General features: G+C 39.1%; 1 protein-coding gene across 8 annotated transcripts in view; it reads left to right on the top strand.

The window, feature by feature from the left end:
• The window catches only part of LOC143034569 (uncharacterized), a 315,113-nt gene that overhangs the window by 127,301 nt on the left and 165,061 nt on the right, over window positions 1-22,751 (top strand). Inside the window, exon 6 of one of the 8 annotated variants that reach the window (XM_076200822.1) lies at window positions 777-4,137. The exons of the other annotated variants lie outside the window; for them this stretch is intronic. Within the exon in view, the coding sequence (XP_076056937.1) occupies window positions 777-1,075 (299 nt within the window). The 3' untranslated portion in view covers window positions 1,076-4,137. Of the gene's footprint in view, window positions 1-776; window positions 4,138-22,751 lie in introns of those variants that run through there. 8 annotated transcript variants of the gene reach the window in all.

Genomic DNA, 22,751 nt, shown 5'->3' with positions numbered 1-22,751 from the left:
TAGTTGTTTGATTTATATTGTGGTGTATCCACAGGGGATAGAGTACAGGGAAAATGCTGCCCCATTTGTCTTGTTTCTATCCTATCAGTGTTTGATAGTCTTCTGTCTTCATTTAATCTTTAACTCTATACAGTCATTATAGCTGTTTCTCTGCCATAATTTTATGTGTGAATGCTTTTCAAAAGTTCTTCCTTTGTAAAATGACTTTTTTCTTTTTGTCACAACACGAATGTGGTTTATTGCATTTGTACACAAACACTTTCACACTGGAAGCTGAGGCCCGGGAAGAGGCACCTTTTCATGCTCTTGATGTTATCCAGAAGCTTCAATGGACCATATGTCAGATATGTGATTCATTCAATTGTAATCTGGAAAAAGTGCTATTTATTTGAAGTAAAAAAAAGTAAATAAATAATAATAAATCATGATAATAAAAAGAAAGAAAAAAAAAGCTGCCATTTTGAGGCCACAACTTCTTTGAATTAGCCTCAGTTATACCCGACACTTATAGAACCTTGAGTGAGTGGCGGAGTAAGAGTGGTGTGGTGGAAGTAATGGTGATAGGCATGGTGATACAGCATTGTCACCATAGCCATGACCAACTCTTCCCACAGAGCCACAATTACACCGAGGCCAGTTTCTCAACCAATGTCTGAATGTGTCTGGTACAGCTGACTTGTATGTTGCGCAAGGTTGCAAAAAAGAAAGATTAAAAGTAATTAATTGGAGAACTTGAAATATTCAGTGACTGATAGTGTCTTCCATTCTTTTTCCAGATTATCAATTGCTTCAAAAATTACAATTTATCAGCGCCTCACACCAGTACATGCATTGGCCATCACGTCGCCCCGCTGTGTGTCCTGGATGTGGCAAGTTCTTTAAATTCAAGTATAATATGAAGATTCACCTGAAAAAGTGTATGGCAGGCCCAAGTCCATACCAAGGCGGAGCAGTCACATCCCCGGACGACTTGCACAGCCCTGCTTCACTGCCTCCTGCCTCTGCTCCTTCTGTACCTCCACCAACCACCCCCCAAACTGCTCAGCAGCCATCCAATCATGGGACACCATCATGACTGGCTGGGTCAAGTGGAGATGCCTTGGACCATGAGGAAGAGGAGGAGGAGGAGGAGGAGGATGAAGATGAAGATGAGGAGGCTGGGCCAAACTGCAATGGAAGAGCCAACACTGTGGACTCCCTTCTGTTCCGACAATTACGGCACCAGCTGGCAGGGTCCAGGCGAGCCACTGCAGGGGAAAAGAAATGGTTCCCAGTTTAGGGCATCTCTGCTTGAGCCAAAGGGCTTGGGTGAAGTAGTCGGGGCTTGTTCTGCCTGTGCTGAACCGGTTGGTGGAGCAGCAGGCAAGGCCAGCATGCAGCCTGTGGCAGCCAAGCTGGCAAGGGTCAGGGCTCCCTACAGCCTGGTCATAGATTGCCTAGGGCTCAAAACATTGCAGATTTATTTTTATTACTGTATAGTCAGTTGAATCCAGGAAGGCCATGGTGTAAGGTTAGCACTGCTTGCCCAAGATGAAGACTCTATTGCTGCAAGGTTGCTTCAGTCTTCCAGCCACCTGCCCACCACACCATATACTGAGGACATTGGATGTGTGCATAGTCTTTTGTAGCTGCAAGTGTCTACAGGCTTAGTGATTAGGTTTGGCAGCATAGCTGCCCTGTTGCATTTGAAGGTTGATGGCTTAGTTGTACTGAGATAGAGGGCTAAGGAAGCTTCATACTCTTTTGTTAAATATATTGTGGCTAGGTGTTGTGCCGTTATGCCCCAAGGATTTCTAGCATGGACGTGCCAAATGACCACATGGCTCACCACCCATGGGTGACAGAGTCCAGAGTGTGGAATGAGATTTGTTTCTCTTGAAGGATAAGGCAGTACTGGGCCCAACCGCTCATATGGGCTCAGTGTCAGGCAGTTAAAAAGGTTCAGCAGCAGCAGCAGCAACATAACAGATTTAGCACATAATTGGTAGCAACAGTCAGGTTTAGTACAAACAATACGGGTGACACTGCTCGTTCCCTTGTGCTCTCCACATTGAGCACGTTTTTTTCAGGTGAATACAATCATTGTGCGACCTCAGAGACGCTTGCTCATTGTATGGCAGGGATCAGTACCTCACAGTGGCATGGCCTGGACCCACACACAGCAGCCCCATTGCTACATGGGCTCTTCCTTGGGCTGTTGAAGTGTGTGGGTGCCTCTGCCCAGTCCACATGCAACACATTACCTCATCATGCGCTTTAAAGGCTTGACACGAACTTTGCTCGTACCTAAGGCATGGTTCAGTGTTGGCCTCACCAGACAAATTGATTTACTACAGTACCTCATAGTATGTGTCAGAAAAGCATAATCTGACTTATCCAAATTAGTCCGTAAATGCATTTATAAACTACCTGTTGACAGTACTTTCATGTACCTCAGGTATTTTGTTACTTCTCTGTGGTCCACAGGTCTGAACCGCCCCAGGTGTGGTTCCCCCACGTGTAGTGAAGCACAGAATGGCCACACTTGGCCCATGCCACGTCTACACCGGGCTGAGGGTGCAGGACAGCTGGGCTTAGCTTTAGCCTACCAAATCTGCACCCCCAACCCACTAATAGTAGTTGTTGATGGTTGTTGTTGTTATTATAATAATTATTGATATTGTTATCATGAGAATTATTTGATATTTGCTACTTGGTGGACGTGGCTGTTCCAGAGTGTGGTATGGCTGCGGTGATTGTTGTGTTGTGCACAGTGCGTACAATCAGGGGGAAATGCACTGCCTGGGGGCACAAACTACCTCATAGTGCAAACATAATGTATCCTGTGTTTCTCGGAGCACTCGTAGCTTAGCTTCTCTTTTACCTATGACTACTACTACAACTACTACTACTACTACTACTACTACTACTACTACTACTACTACTACTACTACCACTCCTTACCACTACCTACTTGAAAGTCTCGGTACTGCTGAAGAGAGCAGGCACTACATCACGAGACTTGTAGTTGATTGAGTTGAGGTCATGTTTCGAGAGGGGGACCAGGCACTTTACATCCCACCACTTAGGCAGGGACTCTGCCTCCCAAAATCTCAGGTGCTAATACTTACCTTACCACTTATTATTATTATTATGATTATTATTATTATTATTATTATTATTATTATTATTGTAATAATTACTTATATTACTACTATTAATAATATTATAGCTAGTGCAAGGTGCTATATACATTCTACTACAGCCAGACAAGTGCAGCTTAACTGATCTACATGTTAACTATCGAATTACTACCTGTGCTCATAATCTATATTTGTAGTTAGATACTATCAGAGCTCTGAACAACTTCTTTTCCCTAATGTGGTAAGGTTAACGATTTGTCAGTCCCTCCTCGACCGTGACTCCAGTTTTCCTTTTGACTTGTCATTGGCCGAATCTAAAGAAAAGAAACCTAATTTGGTATGGCAACCTTGCAAGTGGATGAGCAGTTGCATTACTTGCAACATCACAGCGTTACAGGACAGTGTGGCTGTGAGGAGGATACAAGGCTGTGTTCCATAAATAGGAGTGATGCTAAGCAGTTCCAATGATATCCAACATGTGTGAGTTTGTGTCTAGAGTTGGGAAAGACTGTGATCGTTAAACGACGTTTTCTTGAATCCCATGCCCGCAGACACAGTAGTGATACCAAGGAGGACCACAGCCTTGTTTCCCCTCGACCCACTTGCTGAAAGCCCTCTTTGTCCAGGGGTTGGGAAGAGGGGCGCTGTTTTGTTTTACTCTTCACTTTGCGTAGAGCATAGAGGATGAATATGAATAAAAATTTATTAGCTATTTCCTAAAATGAGAAAAAAGGAAGACTTAGGTCTCTAATCCTACTAATAGTGAAGCTGGTACAGTAAATGCTCTTAAGCGAAGCCATATATATATATATATATTTTTTTCTCCTTTCCTCAATATTATTATTATTATTATTATTATATATGTATGTATGTGTATATATATATATATAGATATATATATATATATGTATGTATATATTTTATGTTAAGGTAATGAACTGTATTAGAAATAACTCCCTCTCTCTTTCTCCCTCTTCTCCATTGCTCACTTCTCCCTCTCTCTCTCTCTCTCCTCCCCCTCTCTTTCTCTCCACCCCCTCTCTTTCTCTCCTCCCCCTCTCTCCTCCCCCTCTCTCCTCCCTATCTCTCCTCTCACTATCTCACTCCCTCTCTCTCCCTCTCTCTCTCTCTCTCTCTCTCTCTCTCTCTCTCTCTCTCTCTCTCTCTCTCTCTCTCTCTCTCTCTCTCCCCCCCTCTCTCTCTCTCTCTCTCTTTCTCTTTATTTTTCTTCTTCCAAGAAGCTTCAGGGAATATATAAGCAGTATATATGAATAATTATTGCCATGTGATCACATAGCCCTAGTTTTCAGGGATGATTTTAAGTTGCATAGTTTGGTGCCCATCTAAAGATAGGGTAGTAATGCAAACTAAAGTAGTTTAAAGGGGCTTCAGGGTGCATCGCTTAAGAGCATGATGGCATATTACTGCTTATGCACCAGTGGTAGGTGAAGGTGCTATGTGTTCAAGGTAGGGTCTTGGAAAAGGATTCAGAGTGCATATGTCAACTATTGACTATGCTTTTTACCTTTGACGACACTCCCAGCTGTCTCAGGTTGGGATTGGCTATTGACACCACACCATTCTGGCCATCGGGTTAAAGGTGAAAGCGGTGGCAGCAGTAATGTCAGTAATACAAGAACAGCTATTGTAAACAAAGACAATTGCTGTTGGATGTGGTATGATGTGCATGGTGTGGGATGAAGGGGGAGGATAATGGGGTTTCTAACCTAACCCAACTTGTCCTTCTGAAGGATAAGCCAAAGAAGACAGTGAAATGTATTAAATTGGATACAGCAATCTCTACTTCAATGATAATAGAGGTCAGGTGTTTCAACAAGTTTATTTCACTGCTCCCATCATTGTGATGAACCCCAGTCCAGTAGTCAGAAGGAGCAAAAAAAAAAAAAAAAATTAAAATAAAGAAAAGAAAAAAGAAAATCCCAATCTATTGGATCTGATATCCAATGACTACTGAAAAAACAAAAAAAAAGTTGCTGTGTAACAGCCATGTCCTTGTGCTTGGCATTTAGGGACTAAAACAGCACCCAGTGCATATTAGTCATACTGGTAGAGAAACTACCCCTCCCCCACAATGCCTCCCACACACAAGACCCTACCTGTTGTGTCAACGTTGTATCTCTTCCTTACCCAAGTATCAAACTCTACCACCAATGAGTTTCCTTCATGTCCTTTGCCTCTGAAGTAATACAGTATAAGTATATATTGCAAGTTTTATTTCAACTTGTATTTTCACAGTAGTGATTGTAAATGAAAGGCACATTCAGTTTCCATTAGATTTTGTGTTTCTAATTGGACTGATTAAACATCGAACTGATAGAATATGTAATTTAAGATTAAGATCTTAAGCTTTGTGGAGTTAAGTAATCAATTGGGTATAAGTTATGCATGGAAGTAATTGTTTGGTATTGTGTTTGTTGGTGGAAGCCATTGGCACCTCCATCAACACCATAACACCACCATCACTACTCCTACTACCAACATTTAACCACAGCAGCAGCAGCACAGTATATGCCAGCCCTTAGCACTGGGTTGGGATTGCTGTACTTATCAAGATGCTCATGCAAGAACAACAAAATACACAACCCAAAAAATATTTTTGCATAGACACCCAATACACACCCAAGCCACCCATCACCCCAATGCCCCCTTTTAGATTTTGTGTTTTGATATCAAAATTGTAATTTGTGCTTTTTTTTTTTTTTATTTTTTTTTTTTTTTTTTTTTTTTTTTTTTTCTCTCTCCAACATATGTAAGGATGATCCTCATGGATTGAGAAATAAAGTTGGTCATAGTGGTTTGGGCATAGATTGGGCCTTTAAGGTTTGAGAAATAGAAAATAGATCAAAAAGTGTATCTTAGTACTAAGATATAAAAATTTGAGAACCCTTCTCTGAAGTTATATATTAGGAAAAAAAGAAAAAAAAAGGAGGGGGTAGAAATGAAGAAGTGTACATTCATTAGGTTCAATCCTTTGGGTTGAATGTGTCTTGCTATTACTCAGTACTCACTGTCATTTACTGTCCCAGTGAATTCATACCGGTTATTATTATTACTATATTATTGTTATTTTATTTTGTTTATTTTTTCTAACTGAAGTAACAATCATATAAATGTATTTTCAGTCTTGCAATTTATATTAGTGTTGAAATCAACAATGCAGGATCTATTTAAAATGTTAATTTTATGTCAGTGATATTTCATGAGAGTATCCAAAGTTATTATGTACTTCATGTTCTCAACTGGATTGAATAGCCTGCCATAGTTTGAACTGTATATAGTGCAACATATTTGGGGTTTCGATATATATATATATGTGTATTTGTGTGTGTGTGTGTATGTGTGTGTGTGTGTGCATATATATATGTATATATATACACACACATATACCAATGGCTTTTTTCCCCCTTACAAGGGAGGTAGCCAAAAAACAAACATAAAATCCACCCCCACCCATTTCATCCCCACATAATCCACTCCCATTCAACTCCCTCCCTCTTATCTTGGCTCCTCCTGGATGGTGGGTCAAACCCTGCAACGAGCCCACTGCCCTGGGTCAGAAGCAATGTAGCAGGACACAGCACATCCACAGCAAGGTTGCTTCATTTAATCACCAACTCCCTCTCTCCGTCCCCCTCATGCAGAAAAAGAGAAGATGGGGAGAAATCCCTTTGGGCTGGTCAAAATATCATTCAAATATACTCCCTCTCCCACCATCCCCCACCCACTCCCATGCATCACATCATCATCCATACAAAACCATTCTCCACTCACCCCTATCTTTTGTCTTCTCCCTTCCTTCCTCAACAGACATTCCCCTTTTTCCTAATGCCCCTTTTACCCCATCCATCCATCTGACCCTTGGTTACCCCTCATGTTCACTCCTTCCACCTCTACCTTCTACACCTCTTTTACTAATCTTTCTTCACTCATTCTTTCCATGTGTCTAAACCATCCCAATACTCTTTCATCAACCCTATCTCCCAACTCCCCTTCCACCCTGCTCTCCTCCTCACCTCCTCATTTCTCAGTCCAACCAGCCTAGTAACCCCTATCATACTTCTCACACATTTCATCTCAAACACATTCAAACTCCTTCTCTCTTCCTCTCTTATGTTTCATGTTTCTGCCCCATACAGTGCTGTCAGCACAGTCTCCATCATACAATCTCCTCTTAGCATCCATTCCCAAATGTCTATTTATGAATCATTCTTTTATTCATGGAATTTAGTTTTTTTTTTTACAGAGAAACCCAAAATACCAACAAATACAAATTGTCATTTCATTACATTTGATAAGTTTCATTTTGGTGGATTTATCTGTATGATCAGTTGCATTGGTTTACTAGGTTGCTGACAGAAAATAGCATCTTAGCACACCATAGCTTTTATATCCTCGTTCATAAAAATAGTGTTGTTGAATGTAGCCATGTGTATTTACCTATCTGTAATGTACAGGACAAGAGTTATACTCATGGGGTCTGATCTTTGTGCTGCTATTGGCTAAACTTAGCATTAATTTACTTTAATGTGAAAGAGATTGGGAAGAGATTTGTCAGATAGGGTAGGTCAAAGAATGATAAGGTGGTATGCAGAAAGAATGAGTAAGGAAAAACTCACAAAAAGTTTGTGCAAAGCAGAAGCCGATGGAGTGCACTTGAGAAGGCCAAGAATGAGGAATGGATGGGGGGTAAAGGGTGCCTTGAATGTATGAGAAATGTGTGGCAAGCAAGGAAGAGAGTGCAAAAGATAGGAGTGAATGGGTACCATTGTGATTAGATGAAGGGATTACACAGCCAAAGGGTTGTTCTTGTCTGCTTTGTAAATTTTTGAGTGGTCGCCATAGCAGTGGGAGTAAACGAACTCTGGTTGTTAGGCTCTGCTGTGGATGTGCTATCTCGCTACATTGTCCTTGAAATGACCTGTGTAGAAAGGGATAAGGATGACTTTCATCTAGGAGCTGTTTAGATGGGAGGATATTGAATGGGTGTTAAGTGGATGACTGCCTCAAACATCCCGCCTCTCTAACAATGTGGGATGGGGCTTTTGGTATATGTGTAGATATAGTACACAAGAAAGGCATTACACTCTTGGGGACCTTTCACTTTTCCTCCCAACTATTATACCTAGTTTTGGTGATTGATTACATATATATATACATATATATATATATATATATATATATATATATATAGACTTGCTGTTTTTAACAATGTCTTCCCATGACCTCATGATGCTCTACCATCCCAAACCAAGAGATCTCTGTTAGTTTTACTCCCAATGAAATGAACACTACTATCAAGTCCGGTGAACTACAGTCCATAATAACAACTATCAAGTCAACCCCTCTTTTCCTTCTTATGATGTCAGGTAGTGTGATTTTTCTTCATATGTTTTATCTGCAAGGCAGGGAATCAGTTTGTGTATTTATCTATTCGTAAATTCTGTATACAGGAAAGGAGTCATATTTTTTGGTTCCTGTCTCAGTATAAATTTACTTGTGATTTTAACTTGGGCTATCTCATCTTCAAGTTATTCCATGATTTGATGCATCTGTATGGAAAACTATTTAACATCATTTAGATAGGAATAAATCTGGCCTAATGGGTTAAGGCATCATTACTTGCAGTGGAAGTTGAGGGGCTTGGCAGTTCAAATTGTCACGAGCAGCAGATTGAACTAAGGGGGGGAGTCTATAATGTTAAACCATATCATCTTTATAATTTGGTCCCATGAACATGACTCTTCAGTCCCAGAATATGAGATCTTCTCTCAGGTTTATCCTCTTGTCTCAGCGATGGCAGGTTCACTGTTTTTTATCTCCCTATATTTTGTCTATGATGGTAATCAATTTGGTCATTGCTGTCTATTTACCTACTCGTAATATATATAGGAAAGGAGCTAATCTTGTGGGGTCTGACCTTCAGTTATCATACCTTGTTTTAAATAGATACAAGGTTCCAGGTTAGACAATGTAATGTAGGTAATTGTAGGATATATATACTCGCACACACACACACGCACACTTGTATATATACATATATGAATGGATAAGTGGATGTGCTGTGTCTTGCTGCATTGCTTCTGACCCAGGGCGATGGGCAAGATGCAGGGATGACCCATCATCCAGGAGGAGCCAAGTTGAGATGGAGGGAGGGATGGGTGGGAATGGAATAATGCCTTTTGACTTTGGCTACCTCCTTTGTATGGGGGGAAAAATCCCTTCGTATGTGTATGTATATATGAATATATATATAGTCCTTAAGGCATATTGAATTATATGCAACGGCATATAATTCAATATGCTGTAAGGAAAATATTTTGCTGTGCTACTCAAATATATATATATATACATATGCAAGGGTGACCACTGGGAAAGAAAAATTAAACAAAGCAAAGTGCTTTGGTATTTCTCCCCTAGTGGTCACTCCTGGATAATTGAACACAAGTTACAATCATGAAGCCTTTATACAGGGCCCATAGGGAGACTAATCTGCAACTTTCTTGCCATGCAAGAGATTATCAAAATTAGAGCTTGCTACATACATTTGACCAGGACTGTTACCATGCCTGTGGACATGGCATTATTTGAATGAAGATAACATCCAACAGTTGCAGTCCCTTGATCCCAGGACCTTGTGTTTAGGAGTCTAGTCTGACACCATCTTGCTCTATACATTTTCCTCCAGTTAGACAACTGGTCCTTTACCACTGTCATTATAAATCTATTCATTAGGTTTCACTCCTATTTCTTTTTAGGCGTATATATTCCAACCTTGTTATTTTTTTGTGAGGTACCTTATTGAATGCCTTCTTTAAATCAAGTATTCACAGTCCACCCAACTGTACCCTTTTTGGAATACATTGCTCTCTTGAAAAAATTAATAATTATGATGAAATAAATTGGAAATATCATGTCCCTATTCTAAACCCAAATTGTTATCCAACAAGATTTCTCTCCCTCCCTCCCTCCCCTCCATTGGTATATAATTTGATGAGAATAGGGAGGGAATGGTGGTTGCAGTGGGAGGTGCTAAGAAAATGACTTAAAGTATATACATACATACATATACCAAGGCTTTTTCCCCCGTAAAAGGGAGGTAGCCAAAAAGAAAAAGGCATAAAATCATTCCCACCCATTCCATCCCTAAATACACTCCACTCCCCTCCACCCTCCCTCTTATCTTAGCATCTCCTGGATGACGGTTCATCCTACAGTAGATGGATGAGAAAAATGGAGCAAAAAGAAAAGATGATGTGCAAACAGTTATTATAATGATGAGAGCAGGTTGACCATCTGGGATAGATGGGTGTCATACAGAGTGTTTGAGGAAAGGAGGTACAGTGATGCTGGGTTGGCTGGTGAGATTTAGTGTTTGTCTGAAGGAGGGTAGAGTGCTGGAGGAGTGCCTGTATAGCTCAGCTTTACAAGGTGAAAGGGGACATGTGAGAAAGCTTTAGCAAATGGTAAGGATGTTTTTTGGGGCCTTTATGGATTGGAAGAGGCTTATGACAGGGTGGACAGGAAGGCACTGTTGAAGGTTTTGCAGATATATGGGATAGGAGGGAAGCTGTTAAGGGCAGTCCAGATTTTTTACAATAGTAGTAGAGCCTGTGTTAGAATTAGAAATGGAGAGAGGGAGTGGTTTGAGGTAAAGGTAGGACTGTACTAGGGATGTATTGTGTCATGGCTGTTCAATATGTACAAGAATGGGGTGATGTGGGAGGTAAATGTGAGAATAATGGGCAGGGGATTTGGAGATGGTTATAGAAAATAGGAAGTAAGCTAGTTTTTGTTTGCTGATGACACTGCACTTGTGGCAGGATCAGAGGGGGGATTAAGGAGGTTAGTGACGGAGTTTGGGAAGGTGTACAAGAGGAGAAAGGTGAAGGTAAATGTGGGTAAAAGTAAGGTGATGAGATGTACAAGGGGTGAGGAGGACAGCAATTTGGAAATGAGTATTAGAGGAGAGAAGCTGGAGGAAGTGGCTTTAGGTATTTGGGGTTTCATGTGGTGGGAAAGGGAGGAGTGAAGGTAGATTATAGATTTAGAGAAGCAAGTAAGTGCCTTGGGAAATTAAAACGTGTAATGAGAAATAGACATTTGGGAATGGATGCAAAGAGGAGATTGAATGAAGTTGATTGTACCAACAACACTGTATAGGGTATAAGAGAACATAAGAGAGAGTTTAAATTTGTTCTAGATGAAATGTCAGAGAATCATGGTAAGGGGAACAAGGTTGAATAGGGTGAGAAACGAGGAGGTGAGGAGGAGAGTGGGAGTGGAAAAGATGGGAGATAGGGTTGATGAAAAGTATTAAGATGGTTTGGACACATGGAAAGAATGAGTGAAGAATGATTAGTAAAAGAGGTGTGGAAGGCAGAGGTGGATGGAGTGAACATGAGGGGGTGACTGAGGATGAGATGGATGGATGGATGGGGGTGAAAGGTGTTGAGCAAGATGGGGATGTCTGTTAAGGTAGAGAGAAGGCAGAAAATAGAGGTGAATGGAGAATGGCTGTGCATGGATGATACTGTAATGGAAGGGAATGGATGGGGGGATAGGGGAGGAGGTGTTAGGGAGTGGTTATGTGTGAATGATATTTTTGAAGGGATATTTTGAAGGGATTTCTCCCCATCTTCAATGTTTCTGCAGGAGGGGACGGAGAGGGGGAGGGGTCACAGATTAAATGAAGCAGCCTTGCTGTGGATGTGCTGTGTCTTGCTGCATTGCTTCTGACCCAGGGCGATGGGCAAGATGCAGGGATGTTCTGTCATCCAGGAGCCAAGAAAAAAGGGAGGGAGAGATGGTGAATGGGAGTGGAATTATGCCTTTTGACTTTGATTACCTTCCTTGTAAGGGGTATATGTGTGTATATAATTAACCATCGTTCCTTCACATTAATATATGCTTTTTGGCAGAAGCACTGGTGAAAGACAGCCTATAATTTAAAGGAACCTCTTTGCCACACTTATAAGCTGGCATAATGTAAGCCAGTTTCCAATCACCAGGTATTTTCCCTTCTAGTGAATACACAGTAAAAGTATGCGTCATTATCGGGTGGCTGTTTCTGACATTTCTTTGAATATCTAATTTGAGGTCCTGTGCCTCTTGTAATCTTTGCATCTCCAGAAATTTCCTTAATTTTGGTGTAGCTCTTTGGTAAAGAAACTGGAAGTTACTCTTCAGTATTTGTGCCTACATGTTTGTACCCTCATACAATGTTCTGTCATTGTTTTAACATTATGATTTCATCCTTGTGTTTCAGTTTACCATGAACAGATCTGTGAAATTACTTAGATTCATCTACATTTGTCGAGTACACTTTTCCCAAAACTTCCTTCCTATCTTTGTTTATTCATTCCAGGATATGATTTTTCCGAGATCTAATGGCTCTTCTCTTTCATCATGTTGCCCATGATTATCTCTCAATTTTTACTGAAACACATCTTAGGCTAAACAAATATTTTCTTTGCAATACTCCTTTCAGTCTGTGTGTATTTGGTCCTCTTCAATATTCAGAAAAACATCCTGTTTTTGCTGTGTATCTTAGACTAAATTGCCTTTAGTCTGCCCCCCCCCCCCAAATAAATTCCATTAAGTCCACCATTCCAAAGTTATATCTTAGTGCATTCCCTACAATCAAGTGTAACTCCAGCATCTCTTGGTCAGTCTTCCCCATGAGGCACTGGAATATATATTTCAAGGAAACTGTGACATCTTTCTCAAGAATAAACCCAGTCTGGCTAGTGTGTCCTCCCTTTCCCAGTTACATGTTTATGCATGTTTGATTTACAAAATTCCAGAGATATCATCATTAGTTTGATTTTATTTTACTTATTTTTTCCACTCTTTGTGCTTTTTTCTTCTTAATTGTTCATCATCTTACAGTTTTTGTATACATATATAGGTTATATATGTAATATTGAATATACCAAATTGGTTATCATCAAAATCTAAATAACCCACCTACAATTAACACATTTTAGCTGTCATACTGGTCAGTGACTGATCTGTATTTCAATGACTTCTCTTTGCTACTCCCTTTATGAATAGGCATTGCTTTAGATCTTAGTCATATAATGTTTCCCCCTCTTCCAATGAGTACACAGATTTTGAATCTTTTTCTCTGATTGCTCTACACATTCCTAGTGTGTTACTATATTGTGATATACAGGAAGGGTGATACACTCATGGTATGTTGTCTCTTTCCTCCGATTGTCATGCATAGTTATGAATTCACTTGTGGCTTTAGCTTAAGCAATTTCATCTTCTAAGCTATTCCAGGAGACATCCATATAGAAAAATATATTGTCCGCAAATAGTTATATACTGTAGTATCTACAGGAAAGGGGAGCCTTGAGTAGGCTAGAAGATTACGTGGCCCAAGCTTAAACCTAAAATTAACTCAGAGCTAGGTATGATAAGTTTAGGAAATAAGATCATACCCCATGAGTGTATTTTCTTTGTATACTACAGTTTCATGAATGCAATTAGGTAAAGACAAATCCCCACATTTCACAAATGGGGATTAAGTGACAGGATACAGGGAGTGTAGTTCTTTTCTGGTAAGTTACAACTAGGTAAAACATCATTGAAACACCTGTGTCTTGTGGGTAAGACTGATCTTGTCCACAAATTCCATATGGTGGTAGGGAATACAGAACCAAGAGGTTTGTTCATGTAGGCAAGATACTACATAGAACTGAGGAAATGCTCAGAGGAATCAGATCAGAGGGAATGCAGAGGGACACAAAGAATACGGAAGAAATGAGGTATATTTTTTAGATGTTTATGACTTAAACAGGAAAAAAGTGTGAATAAGTGAAAGAAAAAGAAAGAATTGGTTTAACAGAAGTAATGCAACAAACAGGACATGGGAAAGCTGGAAAAAGAGACAGGCAATAGAACTGTGGATGATACAAGAAAACCAGTACAGAATACAAGAACAATTGTAACCAAGTTTTACTTAGGCCCCTCATAGATCTCACTGGGAAGAAACTTTGAACCACTGTTTTATTAGTGTGGTACTGTTTCTGTGTCACTGGTTGAAATTAGGTGGGCACCAGTTAGCTTTCCTTTTGTGAGAAGATGGAAATACATATGAAGGTGATAAGAGATTGTGAGCCTGTCTGAAGACCACACAGCAACCCTGCAGGTCTGTATCTCCAGATGGAGGCAAGGTATTTAATAATTTTTGAAAATAGTCAGCAGGGAGATTCTCTTTTATTTGCCCATCTTGCTTAAAAAATGTAAATGTCCATCGTGCTTAGAATGCTAAACTAGTCCCCAGCAAAGCAGATAAACTATACAAGGAAAGACTAAAAGCATTAGGTCTGCTAACTTTGAAAGATTGAAGAGAAAGAGGTGATATGATTTTAGTATTCAGGTCACTAAAGGGAATAGATTGCATTGACAGAAGTCTCTTGATTAGGCATGGGAGGGCTTTGAGAGGTCATCTGAACAAATTAATACCACATCTCCAAAGCATGTGAAGAACTACAGTTTTCCATATAGATGCATAAATACATGGAATAGCTTAGGTGATATAGCCCAAGTTCAAATGATGCATATATTCTAATCTAAATATGATAATTTGAAATCAATGATGTAGATTAAGTTGGAACTGAACATGAATTTGAGGCTAGGTTTGATAAATTTGAGAGAGTGAGGCAGGACCCAATAAGCATTGCTCATTTCTTGTATTATACAGTTAGGTAAATGCACACACACACACCAGTGGGAAAGTAATTTAAGAGTAGGAAATATGATATATTGGAAATTACTCTTAAGAATAGGTCATTACTGCTCTGTAGAACGAGTAATAATTTGATTGCAAAAGCAAAGGATGAGAAAGACTAGGGAGTGATGGTTTTGGAAAATTTGTCACCAAATATACACATTAAAAGGATCACTGGGAAATTTTGTAATCTTGAACATAAGAGTGGCATTCCTATGCATGAACAAACCTGATGAAAAATAATATTATAAAAGAAAATGGGGGGAAAGGTGTATGATAGAGATGAATGTCAAACAAACTTTTCTGTGCATGAACTCAGCATGAAAGATTATATAGCACAAACCAAAACCATAAACAAATTTAAAGCCAAGTATAATAGACAGAGAAAAAAGGACCCCATGAATGTAGCTCTTTTCCATTATACTACAGTTAGATAACCCAGGCACTAAACAGATTTAAAGTTAGATAATTAGAGAATGAAACGAGACCCCATGACCATAGCTCCATTTTTGTATACAAGTGAATACATCCACATAATGTACTGACTATTGATGGACACCACTACACAAATGAGATGATGACAAAAAATGGAAATAAAATTAAAGTATAGAATGGCCGATCTGCCATAAAATGGAATATGCAATGCTACTGTGGTCTTTGCATAAAGTGTAGGATATAAACAATATTGAGAAAATACAAAGAGGAGCAACCAGATTGGTTAATATTTTTATAGATAGAATGTACAAAGACTGAAATCAATAATCCTACCATCATTAGAAGAGATAAGGGGTAACTTTACAGCAGTACGTAATACATTAAAGAAAATATTAAAACTGACATCATATTTCATGTTCCAGTATAAAAGAGGAATAAAAACAAAATTGGTGAGGGACATGCCCAAGGAATGTTAAGAAATTTAACTTTTCTTATAATAACTCATTGAGGAGCTTGGAAGTTAATATTGCCAAACTGAATCAATATGCAGTTTCAAAGCTAGGTGTGGTAGTTGAAGAGTAAGATATAATATCTCATGAATGCAACTCCTTTCCAGTATATTATAATTAGGTATAAACACAACATGTAATCTCTTCTTGTACATTTTTTTTGGCAGGTTAGGGATAATACTAATTGCTGCCTTTGTACTCTTTCTTTGTGTGTGTATGTTTTACTTAGTTGTATCTTATGGGAAGGGGAGCTACTCCTGTGGTGTCCTGTCTCTGTATCTTGCAGTGTCTAAATTGTTCTTCAATTCATGTATGGTTTTTTGCACACACACTTATCATTTTGTACAGTTTATTCCATTCATCCACCACTCTATGGGGAAAGCTGTTCTTTTTCAGGTCTCTTCAATAACTGTCCTTTTTGAACTTCCTTCCATGTCCCCTTGTATTTCTTGTATCACAATTTAGTAAGTCTTCTTTATTAAGGACTTCCATACCTCTCATGATTCTATAGGTGGTCAACAATTATCCTCTCTTCTTTGTTCCAGGGTTAGTAACTCTAGTTTTGACAATCTATTTGTATGACAGTTCTGAAAGTGTGGGGGCCATCTTCGTAATTGCTCTTTGGATTCTTTCAATCTTTTTTATATATATTTTTTTGGTACTGGGTGACCATGGTGTGTCTGTGTACTCCAGTCGTCTTAAAAGTGTGACAAGTATTTATTTTCTTCACCATTTTTTCATTCAATTAAGTAAATGCCACTTTCATTGTGTGTGTGTGTGTGTGTCTGCGTGTATAGTTACCCCATCAACACCGCATATTTCATTCTGGGACGTGTTATGTGTATGTGTATATATATATATATATATATATGATATTCACAGATACATAGATCTGTGAACATAGTACGTGGTATATTTGAATGAATAAGTACATGGTATATTTGAATGAACTGGCAGAGAATCATAATACCATGGTTACATACTGCAAATAGATATTCTTTTGTGAACACAAAATCAGCATGTATATTTTGCACACAATGCAGTAAGTCATTTGACACTTAAGTGTCATGCCTGCATCTCTGCACCCTTTCCCACTTGACAAGACCAAGTGGAAGGACCGGGTCTCCTTCACATTCTCAGTACTTTTTTTTTTTTTTTTTTTTTTTTTTTTTTTTTTTTTTTTTTTTTTTTAAGTTTCTGTCAATTTGGAGTGCATCATTGCATATCTTATAGTTCAATATAGTGGGTATTTTTATTCCATTGGTTCCTGTGTAGTCTCACCATCCATCTTTACACTGTTGCCCCTTCTTTGACTCTGGCACAGCAATAAGCCATTTACAGTGGCTTGAAAAATTATTTTAAGTAGGGGATCATTTGTAAGATAAAAATTGTGTAGAAAAAATATACATGTGCATGATTATACATTGTGGAAATTAATGTAAGGATGTAATACATCCCAGTGAGGTGGAACTGTGGTAGGTTATTCAGTAAACCATTTCAGAGTCAAGAAAAGGAGGAGGAGGAGGTTTTGTGGGTGTCCGTGTGTGTGTGTGTGTGCACGCATGTGTTATACATATGTATATGTATAGTGTGCACACACACACAAACACACCACACACACACACACACGCACACACACACACACAAACACAAACATATATGTGTGTGTATATATTATATACCCCATTGGCTACTTTCCAAAGCAAACTCAGTAACCCCGCAAGCAATCACAAACTCAGGACATAATATGTAATAATCATCATAGCCCCATAGACAATTTACTTCCAAACATAGCCTCTTTATATTATTAAAACATATCAGTTCTACAGCTGTTCATGTGTGATTTTATATAATAAATCATTTAATACAATGGTGGTTTTATTGACAGCCTCTGTATATCTTGTGTTCATCTTTATTATATGATTTGCAAGGTTGATGCTACATAATATCTTTGTATGTTCCTTACATACTTGGCTGCAACCCATAACTGGAATCTGGAATTTGTGTGTGTACAAGTCTAATTTATTGCAGTATATCAATATGACTGTCTTGATGCTTGTTCATAATAGGTGGTGGGTGCACATAATTTCATAATTTTCCTCTAACATGATAAGATATATTTTCTAGTGACTTTTTTCATCTAACAGCTGTACAGTAGAAGTTTATCAATATTTTGAGCGTTTGATTATCATAACAAAGTAATGATATATTTTTTAGATTAGACCCATAGGTTGATTTTTTCTTCCTCTTTAGCGCTTATTAATCTTTCTCCCTCATTTTTCCTTCATTATTATATCTCACATTTCTTCCCCCAGTCTATCCTTCCTTACCATCTCCTCCCTCTTTAGTTCCTGTCAGTACCATGCCTTACTCCAACTTATCAAGATATACAGAAAGGTTTTAATTATCCCATGCATTTGGATTTTTTCTCCTATCATGACATTGATAATATTTTGTACATTTTAGATTATATATGTGTGCATATGTGTCTATGTATATATTATATATATATATATAATATGTATCTTCTCATGATGAGTTTTGGTTTTATACCTGAAGTATATTCCAGAAAGGTTTGTGTTTGCCATACGTAATTTCTAAACCTCAAATTAAAGAAATAGGTGTGGTAGATTATCAAGACCTAGAGTTGCAGAAAGATAACTTTTTTTAAGTACACCTAGATCTCTTAATCCGATACCAACTACAATTTGTGTGGACATTTGGGCCTAGGACATAAATCCACTTTATTCTGCTCCTACTGAGGTGGTTTAGTGTATATGGATGAAAAGATGATGAAAAAAACTCGTAGAAACCCCATATATCTTGGTGGATAGTCCAAGATACCCAACACTTATGAGGGCAGGAAAGTGTATGACTTATAAACGACGCCCAAGATAGCTCCAACTTAAGTGGGGTTTAGTGTCTAACTTGTCTTACTCTTTTATTTAGGTGTCATAACTATGACCAGTCTGGGGACCCACCATTATTGAGAATAGCATGAATTTAAAATCCTTAGTCTTTTGTTTTATTTATATTCTTGATTGAGAGGATTAGGAGAGGAACAGAGGGAGTAATTGGTTAGGAACAGTGTGGTTTTAGGACAGGTAGGGGCTGTGTAGATCAGATTTTTGTGGTAAGACAGATATGTGAGAAAGCTTTTGTGGATCTGGAAAAGACTTACAACAAAGTAGACAGGAAGGCACTGTGGGAGGTACTACAGATATATGGGATGGAAGGAAAGCTGTTAAGAGCCGTCAAGAGTTTTTATGAGAGTAGTAGAGCTTGTGTTAGGATTAGAAATGAAGAGAGTGAATGGTTTGAGGTAAAGGTGGGACTTCATCAAGGATGTGTTATGTCGCCCTGGCTGTTCAATCTATTCATGGATGGGGTGGTGTGAGAGGTGAATGCAAGGGTAGTGGGTCAGGGGTTGGAGATGGTTAAAGAAAATGGAGAAAAGTGGAAAATAAGCCAGTTGTTTGCTGATGACACTGCATTTGTAGCAGGATCAGAGGGGGGATTGAGGAAGTTAGTGACAGAGTTTGAGAAGGTGTGTAAAAGAAGGAAGCTGAAGGTAAATGTGGGCAAAAGTAAGGTGATGAGATGTACAAGGGGAGAGAGTGACAGCAGGCTGGAAGTGAGCATTAAGGGTGAGAGACTGGAGGAGGTGGATAGTTTTAGATACTTGGGTGTGAATGTGGCAGGAAAGGGAGGAGTGGGGGTGGAGATAGAATGTAGATTGAGAAAAGCGAGTAAATGCCTTGGTGGTATAAAAAGTGTAATGAGAAATAGACAGTTGGGAATGGATGCTAAGAGGAGGTTATATGAAGGAGTGATTGTGCCGACCGCACTGTATGGGGCAGAAACATGGAAGAGAGAAGGAGTTTGAATGTGTTTGAGATGTAATGTCTGAAGTATGATAGGGATTACTAGGCTAGATAGAGCGAGAAATGAGGAGGTGAGGAGGAGAACAGGGATGGAAAGGGAGCTGGGAGACAGGGTTGATGAAAGAGTATTAGGATGGTTTGGACACTTGGAAAGAATGAGTGAAGAAAGATTAGTAAAAAAGGTGTGGAAGGAGTGAATATGAGGGGGGCATCCTAGGATGAGATGGAGGGATGGGGTGAAAGGGGCATTACAAAAGAGAGGAATGTCTGTTGAGGAAGGACAAGAGAGGACAGAAGATAGGAGTAGAGAAGGGTTGTGTGTGGATGATGCTGTGATGCACGAGGGGGAGTGGGTGGGGGATGGGGGGTGAGGAAGTTTGTATGAGAAATAATTTGACGCAGCCCGAAGGGATTTCTCCCCATCTTCTCCTTTTCTGCATGAGAGGACGGAGAGTGGGGGGTCACTGAATTAATGAAGCGGCCTTGCTGTGGATCTGCTGTGTCTTGCAACACTGCTTCTGACCCAGGATAGTGGACAAGATGCAGGGATGACCCGTCATCCAGGAGGTGCCAAGATAAGAGGGAAGGTGGAGGGCAGTGGAATATGTAGGGAATGGAATGGGTGGGAGTGGTTTCTATACCTTTTTCTTTTTGGCTACCCCTCGTGTAAGGGGGAAAAAGCCTTTGGTATATGTATGTATATTCTAAGATATTTTGGGTAAATTTATTTATGCTGAAAAAAAAAAAAAATACAAACCTACGTACTACACTACATAACAGAACACCACACATACCCAGAAACATCAACACAACACCCATATACCTATATCACACACAGATACTCTTCTCTTCCTCCACAATTGCCAGACACCAATCTCCAGAATCATATCTATAATCATATCACTCACCGTTCCATCAATAAACTGAAAGACGATATATTGCTGCCACCAGAATTACTGATATCTATACCTCTGAATCCTATCTTCACAGAAAGGACAAAATCCTCCAGGCCAGAGTGTGGTGCAGCCATCATTCAGCCCTTCTTAGCTATAAGAAGAGGCTGTATGACTGCATTGCAGATAACTGTCCAGGATGCAACACTTTACCTCATACAATACAACACATTATGGAAGACTGCTTTGTATATAATTGTGCATGCCAACAACACAATATACACTATAAGGGAATTGTGGGAAAACCTTGTTCCAGCCATGGCATACCTCGGAGATAGGACTGGTTGGCCAGACAGTGTAGGGAACAACAACAACCATCTAAATACAATTCATAAGAACCACCCTCAACTATGGTTCCATAGCATGGTTAGTTGAATTCAGTCTACAAATACTACAGAAAGGAGTTGAGTATAAACTATCAAAACTCAAAACTGAATCCATACACACACACACTTTGAATACCACTAGCTATAATACTTGCAGCCCATCACAATTATTTCCTATTGAAATTCATATTTGGTAAAACTACTTAATGTAGAATTATAACAATATTATTGCCATACCTCATGGGATAGATTTGGTTCATTAAGGTAAGTTAAACTTGTTTAGTCTGCAAGTTAGAAATCACAGTAGTAGAAAACAGCTGTTGAATATGGGATCGTTACACAAGTGCTATCTATCACCATCAGCAGTGGGGAACTATCATACAGATTGTCTCTTCCATCAGACATTATTGAAGATGTGATAATTACCATAATAATTGCTGATATACTTACATATAAACCTGTAAATATGCAATAAATATCTGTTAAGCTACTATGTATTTATAACATAATGTAGTTTTTTCCTTCCATAAAAAAGGACTGGGAAAGTAGTGCTGCCTTATTTTTTAAGGGGTCATCTTATCAGGCAAATATAGGCTTAAACTTGAATTACACCTCAGAATTTTAGGTGTTGATATACATGCTGGATCAATTTATATATTTATATATATTCTTATTTATTTATTTTTTATTATTATTATTTTTTTTTTAAGGGGGATGATGATGAAGAGGTAGTAATTATTTGCAAGAGAATTGGTGATGTATGTTGAGAGGGCAAATGTTCCCTTATTTTTTGGTATATGGAAAAAAAGGGAGATGGTATCATGAGGGGATTTGAGTTTGACTGGTAGTCATTCATCCTAATTGGGTGTTGGGGGTACTGGGAAGTCAGAGAGACTTTGATGACTTTTTGTGATTCTGGGGTATGAGGTTGGTGATAGGGTAGGATGCATTTCAGCTTGGGCCTCGTGTGATTTGGTGGTATTGGGCGGTGATTTGCTTAGGGCATTTGGAGAGGAATTGATTTGGTGATGTTTTTTTTAGATGGGAGGTTACTGGTGTGATGATTTTGATGTCTTCAGACACTTATTCTGGTGTGTATGCTAAGGGAGTTGGGATTTGTCTTGGGGTAGCTAAAAAGATATTGTGGATGTTGGGTTAGGGGGAAGGAGTGAGTAGGCTTGTGATGGAGAATTGTAGTGGGCTGGAGGGAATGGGAGGATGCACCAGGGGAGGTTCCTGCATTATGTCTAAGGCTTCTCTTAGTTCGTGTTGTTTGATGGGAATGATGTTTGGTAGTGGGGTCATTAGGTAGACTGCAGTGGATCCACATACATGGTTATAGGTTCATCCATCACAGATCTTACTCAGTTTTGGGCTTCTCAGGTGACGTGTTCAGTCTCAAAGGCAGAAGGTTTCTCATTAATAGTACTGTGTATTGTAAAGAGGATGCTGTGTGGTATTGACTGCAGTTTACACATTAAGATGAGCTCTTTGGATGGCAGCATCTTTGCTTGGCATTTCCAAAGTGGCAAAAGTTCAAACAGTAGTCTGGTCTTGGGTAGTATATTCTTCCCTCGTATCATAGATAACTTGATTATAGGTGAGTTGGAAGTTAAGGTCAATTAAACTTCTTTAATACGAGTCATATTCTTGCAGGCGGCATCAGCTGCATGATGATGCATCACAATATTATTTATGCTGAATAATAATAACCACAGAAAATATGATCAAGCCAGTTCACAGAATATGGGGATCACTCAGTTA

Source organism: Oratosquilla oratoria, chromosome 17 (assembly GCF_046742065.1).
Source record: "Oratosquilla oratoria isolate Oo_2021 chromosome 17, ASM4674206v1, whole genome shotgun sequence".
NCBI lineage: Eukaryota > Metazoa > Arthropoda > Malacostraca > Stomatopoda > Squillidae > Oratosquilla > Oratosquilla oratoria.
This window is presented reverse-complemented; position numbering and strand designations above follow the sequence as displayed.